At 37.1% G+C, this 12,353-nt stretch overlaps 1 protein-coding gene across 2 annotated transcripts in view; it reads right to left on the reverse strand.

Moving 5' to 3' along the window:
- BTS (zinc finger protein-like protein) overlaps positions 1–12,353 on the reverse strand; it is a 197,811-nt gene that overhangs the window by 100,983 nt on the left and 84,475 nt on the right. For both annotated transcript variants that reach the window (XM_089419241.1, XM_089419242.1), the window contains 9 exons: positions 6,454–6,675; positions 5,588–5,782; positions 5,093–5,490; positions 4,637–4,874; positions 3,845–4,013; positions 2,066–3,355; positions 1,613–1,784; positions 1,305–1,526; positions 1,063–1,200 (listed from right to left, as the gene is read on the reverse strand). In XM_089419241.1, coding sequence (XP_089275367.1) covers positions 1,063–1,200; positions 1,305–1,526; positions 1,613–1,784; positions 2,066–3,355; positions 3,845–4,013; positions 4,637–4,874; positions 5,093–5,490; positions 5,588–5,782; positions 6,454–6,675 — 3,044 coding nt within the window. The remainder of the gene's footprint in view (positions 1–1,062; positions 1,201–1,304; positions 1,527–1,612; positions 1,785–2,065; positions 3,356–3,844; positions 4,014–4,636; positions 4,875–5,092; positions 5,491–5,587; positions 5,783–6,453; positions 6,676–12,353) is intronic.

Consider the following 12,353-nt stretch of genomic DNA (forward strand, 5'->3'; position numbering starts at 1 on the left):
ATTGTAATGTTTCCAGGTGACACCACCTGCCCAGGCTACCCCTGCCACCAGTAGAGGACGTGGTCTACCTCCTATAGCTCCTACTTCTAGTTCTTCAGCTTCTAGAGCATAGCAAACTCCACTGCCAACTCCACCAGCACCAGCATCTACATCTAGAGGGAAAGGGAAAGTTGTGGCATTTTGTCGCAAGAGGGGTAAAGGAAATCAATAGGATTAGACTTTAGTTATTTTCTTCATTTTATTGTACATGACATTATGACATGATGACATGATGAGATAAATTATTATATTTTTTGTTGATATTTTGAGGCTGAGTTGGGACTCAGGAGTCAGGACTTACTATTCAGGACATGATTCAATGTTATGTGTGATTTTAGCACTAGAAATGATATTAAACATCTTATATATTAGTTCTTTTATCATATTTATGTGTCAATGTATTTATTTTATGTTGTAGATGGTTTAAATATTAAAAAAATTGAAAAAAAATGAATATTTTTGTACCAAACGATATTTTCCCGATTATTTCCCGATAATTACGATTTTTTCCGATTTTTTCCGATTTTTTCCTCACGCCAATATTATCCCGATAATGATTAATGCAACATTGATATGAACTTCATTCGTAACAGCAATGGTAAAAGAAAAAATTAAAAAATTAACTTTCTTGCAATGTACTAGTAGCATTTGTACTTGTACTCCAGATTTTGGTTCTTCCATCTCCCCTGGTTTACAGGCTTTAAACCTTAGGTGAGGTATGTGCTTGTCTATATGCTATATACCTCCATTACCATTTCCTTCCAATCACACAAGTGAGAGAACTAAATACACTCTAATCGAATTAAAAATTAACAAAGTTCGGAAAGGGCCAGTGAGAAATGTTACTTAGAGTGAGTAGATGCAAGGTTACTAAAAGGAAAAATGAAGACTGTTGTGACAGGCCATATTACACATGACAAAACAAGTTCTGAGCTCTCTACATTCACTGCACAAGTTGATATCTGTTTGGATAAAGAAAGAGTAGGGGAAAAAGTTCTCAAGAAACCATAAACTGTACATTACCTTTCATCATCAAAAAACTTGCAAATATTGCAGAAATACTGTGCCATAGAAAACCCTTTGCAGGAAAGAGTAACACAATTTGAAGCAACAGGCTGAATCTGCAAGCATTTCATGCACATCATCTCTTTTGTTGCTTTCCTGCAACAAATGAAATATAAGAAATAGGATGCAAACAAAAGCAATAATCATCAAAGATTCAATGCAAACTAAAAAGTCTGAATTCTAATTGGTGAATAACAAACCTGTCCATTGAGTGGTCACTAACTTTATCATGGCAAAATCTACAGGTGAAAAGTTGGTTACAACAAGCAGCTTTTAGTTTGCAGTTCCTCTTGTAATGCTCACATCCAAATATTTTCTGATCTGAATCTCGATATGAGAGACAGCGCCCAGGTGTGTCTTCACCATTCCCAGACTGACTGGCTCTTGACTGGGGCAACTTCTGCTGGGCAGCAATCCATCGACTAAAAGCATCCAACACATGAATCCTCATTAATGTACCTGTATATTTGAGACTAAGAACTACAAGCAAGAAGCAAGAAGAACCAACCTGGTCATAAGGTTCTGCATAAGATATGCTTTTTGACGTGGATCAAGTGAAGCATCACTTGACACCTTGCGTATTGCAGATTCAAGCTCTTTTTGATTCATGCGGAAAATATCTTTCCACCCAGGCTTGAATTTCTGATTGCCTTGCTCAATACTTTCATGAATAGTTTGCCCTATGTCCATATAACAACGTAACAGTATTATGCCATTAAGCTTACAGATTCAAACATTTACGAATTAAATGAACATCATCTATCACTTCGTCTATCTAATTATCTAGCTAGCTATAGAGACAAACACACACAGCCTACTGAAGTTACCAACCTGAAGAGAAGTTTCATAAAAGAATTTTACATAACAGAAATACATATTTGTTTATGTCTTGGAATTCATAACATTGGACATCCTTTAAATTAACTACCAACATCTGGAAATGAATCAGTAATACAGATACCTGAAGGTAAGATAGTTTCTTCCTCTGATGAAATTGTTGACAGGGGAGTTGATGATGGAGATTCCTTCCACCAAGCACTAAGCCATTCATCAAACATTGTATTTCTAGTAGCCTGCCGCCAAGTATCCATCATTGTATTTTGCTCTTCTTGTGTGAGAGCACTTGTCACCCATGGCAGCATTGACTGAAGCACTTCTGCTCCTGTGGTGCCAATTATGCGACCTACAATTTTATCCTGTTCCTCTACCGTAAAATGACTGTCAAACAATGGCCATAGCTCAAGTTCTTCCCGAAACACATGTTGGTCTAATGTGACTCTTATAGATTTGCACATACGCTGAAGCTTTGCAGCAAGTTCTTGGTGCTTCAGTATCCAATCTGCACGTTCAGAGGTGTCGGGATTTGTCTCTTTCCTATCTGCACCAAGAAACTGACTATTTATAATCAAATCTTCATGCAGATGTGAAAGCTCAGACAGAACACAAGAGATATCATTGAAAAGCTTTTCCTCCTGCTTGTGATCAATGGTATATGAATGGCTCACATTGTGAAGAGACTCTTTGGCCTCTAAAGCTGGGAAGACAATTTCATCTTCTGCATTGCTGTGAGCTCGATAGAGTCCCCAGAGCAGACGAAAGCGTCCACTAAAATGGCGAAGAAATGTTTCATCACAATCTATAAGCCTTGCTGATTCAACATCCAAATATTCTAAGTCTTTTCGAATAGCCTTGTGAAACTGAAAGATGTGATCAATTGGCTTAGGTGCTTGACCAAAGTCATATGAGCCAGTATCAGTACCCCAACCAAACAGACTAGACCCTAAAGAGGCACTAACTGGAGAATTGAGGGAAAGGGAACGCAAGTTCCTTCCAGTAGGGATTGTTCCCATACCCAGGTTGTTACTGGTCACTCCTAATCCAGGAACACAGCATGATTGGCTTGCACAGGGGGCTTCTGATGAGCATTTAACACCTGCTGAAGTGCTTTGATCGGAAAAGTTGCCATTTCCCTCTCCTCTCACTGTTTTGCCATAGTGAGGCCGCTTCAATGGCCTTTTATCCACATCTGTGGATGAACATTCTGTATTACCTCTGCGATCGGACAGAACAGTACAAATACCACAGTTTCCACTCATCTCCAAACCCATTTCATTAATTCTTTTGACAGGGCAGTCATTTTCGGCATCTGAAGAAATACACATGAATCTCCCTGATTTAGACTTATTTTGTGGGCGTCCTTTACAAGCCCAGCCAGAGAACAGTGTAACTAGGGCTGTATCAGAGGCAGGAGCTGCATACCAAATCAAGGAAGCAACAACTTTCAGATCAAATTAGAAATCTATTAGTATGATAATACAAGAATGGCTTTTCCAATTATTTTGCAAAAAGAAACATTTTATGTACAAAAAATGAAAAATATGCTATCTAGTTGTGTTAATCAACTAGTGCCTGAAAAGTTTTGGCCCATGGATATGATTATCACTATTCAAGGATAATTAAATTTTATTCAACGAAAATGTTTATAATTATCAAATCATTATGGAATACTTACATTTAACATTTAGTCTTTCAATATTTTCCAGATAAAGCTTGCCACTAAGAGATTATGTTTTTGCACTCCAAAATGCAAAGGCTTGCCATACTAACTTTTGCAAGTTTTTTAGAATCAAGACCTTCTCATAAATGATATTTAAAACTGGATGTACCAACTCCACACTTTCCCGACAAAATCCTTTTTATAATTATTGAAACATGTTCATGGTAATTCCTGATAACAAACCTGCTAGACGCATATTTTGAAGCATATCCTTGGCATCCTCTTCCTGTAATATTGCCACAAGCCATGGAAGTACACGTTCCAACAATTTTAGGGGCATCACACGTAAGCTCTGGTATAAAAGATTCTGTTGCTCTTTAATACTGCAGTGTTTGCGTGCAAGAGGAAGAACCTAGGAAAACATCATATGATATCAGTATTCTTTTAACTTAGTTACATGACACAGGGACACGCAAACACAGGTGTCTAACACAGGACATGTAGACCCCCCAAAACACAACACGATGGACACATAAATATAAATAAATAATATATGTGTGTGCGTGATTTAATATATATTAAATCAGTAAATTACAGAGATAAAATAAAAACACAAGACACAAATTTTTTGACATTTGGAAAATAAAAGTACATCAATCACAGACTGGGACATATTTATTAACATTTCATGACACATCTGCCCATGTTTTTTGAATTTGTGAAATGTTCTGAAGCTTTTCTATTACCTGAGTATCCATCACATTGGAACACACTTGGGCAAGGGGTTGGGCACGTGTCCTGAAAGAGGACATGCATTTGGCATGTGTCCACAAACAGGACATGTGCCAAACACATATCCAACACACTAAGGCAGTGTGTCAATGTGTCCGACACGTTGATGTGTGACACATGGGCCTATTCCAGCATGTCTTCTTTCTTACATTTATGATTTTATTCTAACTACCAATGAATGGGGTCAAGGCAAGAGAAACAGTGCAGCTCATACAAGCATTAACGTGCACAAATAGAGCATACCTCGGTCTCCTCATTGACAAAATGCTTTTCAATTGTTTCTACTATTTGGTCAGCCTGTGCACAAAGCTTATTGTAAAATTCAGATGTACTAGAACTAACTCCAGCATTCTGAATGCTTTCTATAAGGTGACGAAAATCATTAAACTGACTTTCTTCTTGAGCATGCTCATTGACAAATGAAACACCCTTCTTAACCTTCTGATCAACAGCCGGGAAAACAACTTTATCCTCTGCAATACTGCACACGAAAGAAAAAGTGGCCATCCTTAGTGAAACAAAGAAAATGATATATAGAAATGAAGCAAACATATGGAATTCAGTAACTAAATATGCCATGTAGTGGAACATGTTCTGCCACATCTAATTGAATGGGATCTTGATACAAAGAAATGTAGACCTGGTTCATTGAGAAAGTTAAAAGTTAAAGTCCACTGAACAAGATGTAACAACAACTACCTATGAAAAATGCAAACTTCTGCAAGGAACTGTAAACGGTCATTAAATGAGGACAAATTCGAAAAATCTCCTGAAAATTGTATTTGTCGTGCCTCCTCTGCAATTTCCTTTAATTCCTTTCTGATTGCATTATGCCAGTGTATTATCTCGTCAATTGGAAACAGAACCACAGCATCAGCATGATTATCGACATGATTATTTGTCGCTACATCTGACCTCTTGCACATCATCTTACAACAATCCTGTCTACTGGAACTTTGTCCACTCTGGCCCACTGTTGTAGCAGCCTTTGAAGATAGAAATCCTCCCGGAGAGCCTATTACTTGTTTATTCTCATCTCTAAAAGCATCTTCCATATCAGATGAGATGCACTTTTCTTTCAGCCAGGTAAATACAACCTTCATGCATTAATTAAAACCTTGTCAACCATATTATTTTGAAAAAGCAACCATGCAATTAATTCACAAGGTAGTTACTAGATGTAGTAAGGTTAACCTGTTGAAGCAGCTTTTCTTTTGGCACTATTTCATGCATACACTTGATCATATCCTGGCGTTCATCTGAAGAAAGATAAGAGGTAAGCCATGGAAGAAATTCTTCCATCAGGTTCACAGGGATGCTGCACATGAACTGCCACACTAACGCAGCCTGTTCTTCAAATGAAAATTGTTGTATAAGCAGTGGAAAAACCTGCAACCAGCCAAGCATTTGACATGAATTTAACAAGCACATTTTGCACACAATGATAAGGCCATGCTCAAGTTAGTATGGACTCGTCACTAAGATTACATCTTGCTATCAATAAATAATACTTTTGAGATTCTTTCAGGGTCAAATGGCTTTGGGTCAAAGTCACCAAAATTGGAATTTGCAAAAACTCAGCAAGGCAAAATAGCCAAGGGTTTGAATCGGATCAAGAATAGATCAGCAAAATTCAGCAAGCACCAAAATATAAAGATATACACATTTTTTTACACATGCCCAGAAGAGGTTGAATTGAGCAAGTGTAACTTGGTGAAATTGACTTTGACTAGTTATTAATTGTGAGTCAAAGTTTGACAAGCAATTAATCGTGAGTTAAACTTGAGTTTAACTTGGGAAGATCCTGAGAAAAAATCATTTAGCATCATATCAGAGTCAAACTTGGTGAATTGCAAGTTTGACTCAAAAACCTGGTACCTGTGCTTCGGATTTTATTGATAAGGGAATTTGCATGACATGCACAGCTTTAAGTTCACAAATAGAACAAAGCCAATCAAACAACAATGTTGTAATTTTATTGCAGAATCTTAATTAGTGGAAAATACATTTTGCTTGTATATGAAATGATTCAGACTATACTTGTAAATCAAACATCTCACCTGTTCCTCTTCTTTTGACATATGTTGGCAAAGAGACGTCTGAATGGCCTCCGTGCAGCAAACAAGTTCCCGGCGCAATTTCATGGAACCATGGTCATTGTCCTTTAAGGCTGAATTTAACAATCCAAACACCTGATCGAACAGGTCACTTTCCCCTTTATGCTCCAGACAATATGTGTGAGCCACATTCTTTACACGCATATCAAGAGCTGGAAAGATGACCTGTGACAAATTCAACAAAACATCAGCCATAAGTAACAAATCCTAGATGAAAACAGGACATCTTAAGCCTGTATTTATCTTGAAATGAAATGAAATTGTAATAATATCTCCTGATGAGCATAATTGGTCAATGGGGCCATAAAGTATGACATATCAAAATGGTGATGTGGGGAGTGCAAACATCATCTCCCAAAAGTACAATAAAAAACATAAAGCTAAGGGAACAAGATGAACAGAAATACTTACTTGAATCAAACAGTTATTTGGTTCAATTGTTTCCTTTAACAATTGTTATCAGTATTTGGTTCTTGAAATATTAAAACACAATATAATTAACACATAAAAGGTCATAAAAATAATTCTAGAAAATAGGTGGGGTCCCACTATACTCAACTCACGAGATTTATATCATAAATAAACTCCTTGTGACTCCAGAATTTAAACATGATTTTAATATAATGGCATAAAGATTTCTCATAACATCATAATCCAGATAACACTTATATGATGTATCCCCTCTATCAAAATTTGAAAACATGATATATTGAGTTATTCAAAATTAAATACCATATCATCAATATCAGCCAAAAATGTAATGTCTTAAAATGTTTCAAAGAGCAAGTACTGTCATGACATAAAAATAAAAATGTCTTGTCAGAACAGCTCTATATGCATAATCTCGCTTCTTCCTTCATCCCCTGTTTTCTGAGTGTGTGACTTGGAATGAACAGAAGTTGATTTGGATAATTCAATACTCAGGAGTTCTTCCAAAGGTTTTTTCCTTTATCCTTGTCTGCTAAGAAGGTTTCAAGCATATGATATTTAATAGCATTAGGAAGTGACTGGACACAGCACAGTATCAGAGCTGATTTTCCTGCCAGCCTAAAGGGTTTTATTTGAAAAATGTTGTAGTAGCAATTATTTCTCTCAATGGGAAGAATGAACACGGAACTCTTGCGCGTATTTGAAAACTATAACAGAAACTTCACAAAGGTGATAGAGCAGCTTGGAGAATGTGCATTATCAGAGGTGGCGAAGGGAAAAAGGAATCACAGATCTGTAGATGAAGAGCTTCATGCGGCTAAGTCCTTACAGGACTTTGGTACCATTAAGTATGGGAACAGGCTAAAAGAAGGCGGCCTTGGTTCTCCTACAGAAAATATGCCCAACAAAGCATATGAGCAGCAAAAAAATGCTTCTGCTGATGGAAATGTGGCTAAATTATCAAATATTGCTTTCAATTCGCAATTCCTTTCTGATGGCAGGCACTGGAAAATGGCGGTGCAAAAGCAAGCTCCCCTGTGTGATGCATCCATAGCTGCTGGAGTACCTTCTGTGATTATGTCTTCTCTTGTTCGGAGGACTAACGAGGAGCCTCATCTTGATGGAGCAGTGAAAGGAGTGGGTATTCCTACAGAGGAGGATGTAGATATTGATCTTAGGGAAGTGTATTTTTTTATCATAATTTTTTTATCAGGTGGGCCATGCCATAGAACTTGTGGTCAACTCTGGAATGAGCTTCTAGAACATAAGCTTCTGCCAAGGCGATATCATGCCTGGTATTCAAGATCAGGGTAACATAGTGGCAATGCAGATGATGATGGTCTTTTCCATTGAGCTATGCTCAATTAGTTGAAAGATATCCACACACTGAGAAGAATCATCTAGTAAAGCTTTTGCAATAGTTGTTGAAAAGCTCTGCAGTTTCTTTAAGCGTGCCTGATGCAAAGAATGTGACCAGAGCTAATGTTCCAACTCCTCTAGGATCAGGCGCTTTCTCCCTTCTGGAATCTGAAAAGGGAAGCGTTATGAATATAAATATAATGATTAGTAACTAAGGAGCCGTGTCTCAAAAAAGATGACCATTCATGAAGGGGCACCTGCCTAGGTATATAAGCAGGCCCTTATTTGTACCAATCTCATCATCATATTTGCATTCATATACATCTTCATATTCCAAGTGTTCTAGAGTATTTAACTTGTGAGTATGAACTTTGTTTGTAACATTTGGTATCAGAGCCGCGTTCTCCGATCCCAGCATTTGGCCATCAACTCTCGCCAACTTCGTTGTTGTTGCAATTGAGGCTTTTAGCCAAACAAGTTTTGGAGGTTCTCCATTTTGTTGTTAGGCATTTGGCTATTATAAGAGGAAAAACAAAATTTAAAAAAAAATAATAATAATAATATATATAAGAATTGGAAAAAAAAAAAGAATAAATAAAAAAAAGGTATATACATATATATTAAAAAAACTTACAAAAGAAAAAAAAATCAAACAAAAAAGTATATATATAAAATAAATAAATATACAAACATGCATAGCAGCCACCAGATGCAGCCAAAAAACGTGTTAAGCGACCACCAATAAACTGCGACATCCCACGACAGCTTCGGATTGAACCAACAAGGAAGTGTCTACTTCACTCGCCTAGATCTCCGGAACTCTTGGCGATTATTTCGTTTATTTTATGTTCCTAAGGAATTTCAACTTCACAGCAGCGTCAACTTAACACCTAGCATCGACGCTGCTATCGTCCATCACCATCGTCACCAACGCCACTTTACTATCATCGTCGCCCTATCTACCTGAGGTATAACCTTAACCTTGTTGTTAGTCGGGTTGTGGTCGTACGATTAACACTCGACGCGTTGGTACAGTGTCATTACAACCATCCAACACCATTGGAATAATTCAAAGTCACATCCATAGAGTCTTCATCTAACTCAAATGCTTGGACAAATAGAATATGATAGTTTCCAAGATCCAAGGGTCACATTGATCAATAATGACAATATTAATTGAAGTGGAAAAACTAGTCCAATCTTTATTAAAGGGTATATACATCTCATAGAAATCGATTGAGATAATAATTAATAATTAAAGTAAATCGATTGAGACAAGTCATATTAAAATAAATTAAAATACATTTGAGGAACACAAAAGAAAAGGTTATTATTTAAAAATAAATAAAGAAAAAAGAATTGGGAAGTATATTAACCTATTACAAAGTTTAAAAAAACAAAAGGAAACCAATTCAAGATATACAAATTTTGTTATATACTTAAAAAAAATGAAAGTATTTAAATATTCGAGACCAAGAATCGAATCTAAGTTGAATATGAAGGAAAGAATATTTTTAGAAACCTCATGTAATTGTGCTTCAGTGCTATTTAAAATTAATGGGACTCTTGCAAGAAACTGTTGGAAATACTGAGAGGGGGGATGAATCAGTATTTCTTTTTAATTGTTCTTTTTAACACCAAAACATGTATATATGGAACACAGAAATAGATAGCTGGAATAAATGTTTTTATTAACACAAACTGTGCAATGAAATAGATACAATATATAAATAGTTGCAATCAATTGCCAAGCACCAACTTGGACTTTTGTGAGGCTCCAACCTCCAAAGCACCAACTCTATTTTGCCAAGGCAATAGTTCTGCACTTAGGAGCACCAACTCCCAAGGATTCCAATCCTTTTAGTGCTGAGGCTCCAACCCCATGGGCTCCAACACTAACCTGGTATAAACTGTTTTGTTGTAGTTCTCTGCTCCCAAGCCTGTTGAGCTTCTGCTTCACTCCTGTTCTCCTCCTCCTGCCTCTCCTGCCTCTGCCTAAACTTCGGGTTCCTCTCACTCTGATTATACACTCACACACACTCCTTTCCTTGTTTTTCATGTTTTATGTATCCCTGATGCCTCTGACTGTTCGTTTCCGCTTTCCACTGGCTCTTCGACTTCTTCAACGCTCGCTTCAGCTTCCTCTGCGCTGGCTTGTCCTTTGGCTTCCCTCTTCTTCATCGCTTTGGCTTTTCGGTTTCCTCTGCGCTGGCTTACCCTTCGGCTTCCTCTGTCTCTTCGTGTTCACCAACACTTCAAGGACACGTCGATTCAATCAGTGAGAACCGGAAATACTCAGAGAAGACTGTTTGCATTTTAAAAATTGTAACAGAGGCCCCTTTTTTTTAATAATAATGTGCAAACAGTAGACTTTATTGTTTACGGAGAGATTTCATTAGTGAGATTGTACCAACAAGGAGGCCCCCACCTGCCACGTCACCATCGCAATCGCAATTGGCTCTGTTCAGGCCAGTGTTGAAAATATCGGTATCGGCAAAATATCGGCGAGGGTCCAGAAAACATCTTATCGGCAATATCGGCAAAATATCGGCAAATATCGGCAAGCATAAAAAATGCATAATATATTCATTTTTTTCAAATTTCTAAACATATAAAGCAATAACAACATGAACTAAACACATTGACACATAAATATGAAGAAATCACTGATATATATGATGTCAAATAGAAATAATACATCAAGCTTCAAAGGCGATACCAAATCCTGCTGATCCCTGATAATTGTCCAATGAAGGACTCAAACAAAAAACATCACATATCCTATTGATCCCTGACAATTGTCCAATCAAGGACTCAAACAAAATAACATCACATATATAAAACTTTAAAGTATTTCACCATCAAGAGTTATAAACTTATATGTAGCAAAAGTTGCAAAACAAATAAAACTAGCAGCTATCTATCTGAGACCATTGGTCTCTCCCTAGCAGCTTTCTTTCTATCTTGTTCAGCAATTGCTTCAAGAGCTTTTTGTACAACCTCTGCACTAGAAACCATACAAGGCATTACATCTGCATCATGTGCAGAGAGTCTAGCCAGATGGTATTTCAATTGTGTAACCCCTCCTGACATCTTGGTCCCACATAATTTGCATGTTATATATGCCCAATTTGCCCCACCAACAGCCTCCCCATACTCCCAAAATGGGTCCAAGGCTTTTGGCATATTTGACATTTGGAGTGAACTAATTCAAACCTAGGGCACAAAAAAAACAAAAAATTGGCATTAAACCCCCCAACACAAAAAATAATAAGTAATAACCACCTCATTTAAAAAAAATTACTACATTATTTGCATTTTGCAATGTGAATGAAAAATGGCAATAAGAGGGTGCATAAGAAAGTTCAAAAAAAAATGAAGCTTGCTGTCCAAATATGGAGAAAACCCTTGCATTGGCTCATGGGCATGAAAATAATAGCAAATGGAAAAAAACAAAGAAACAAAATGTTGGTAGGCAAAGAGGCAAGCAAGCATAACCCTAAATCTATGAAAAAATCATTAACATAGGGGTTTTTAAAAACATACCTGTTAATGGAAGAAATGAAGTTTGTCTCACTATTCTTCAATCTTTGATCCACAAAAAAATCTTGGTGGTGATGATCGTTGTTTGATCCTCAAACCCTCCTTGACAACCACCACGAAACTCTTCCCATTCCTTCTCCAACACTCGGGAACAAAAATGAAGAAAAAAACAATTTTCCCTTTTTCTAGCTGCGGCAAAACATGCCCGACAATATTTTACGTCGTCTCACGATATTTTGCCGAGATATCGGCGATATCTCGGATATATCACGATATTTTCGAGAGCCAAAAATATCGTGATATTTTCTCGACAATATTTCGGCTCGCCAAAAATATCGCGATATTTTCAATATTCGGCGATATACTGCCAATATTATCATCACTGGTTCAAGCCTACTGAACTATCGGAACCTTTAATTATGCATTTTGGCCTTCAAACCCCGCGCAATGCAATTATTTAAATACACAAGAAATATATGAAAATCCCGACCAAAACGCTTAAGGGCTGACTT

Source organism: Pinus tabuliformis, chromosome 4_1 (assembly GCF_031772625.1).
Source record: "Pinus tabuliformis cultivar Carrire ecotype Pingquan chromosome 4_1, CPIR1, whole genome shotgun sequence".
Taxonomy (NCBI): domain Eukaryota; kingdom Viridiplantae; phylum Streptophyta; class Pinopsida; order Pinales; family Pinaceae; genus Pinus; species Pinus tabuliformis.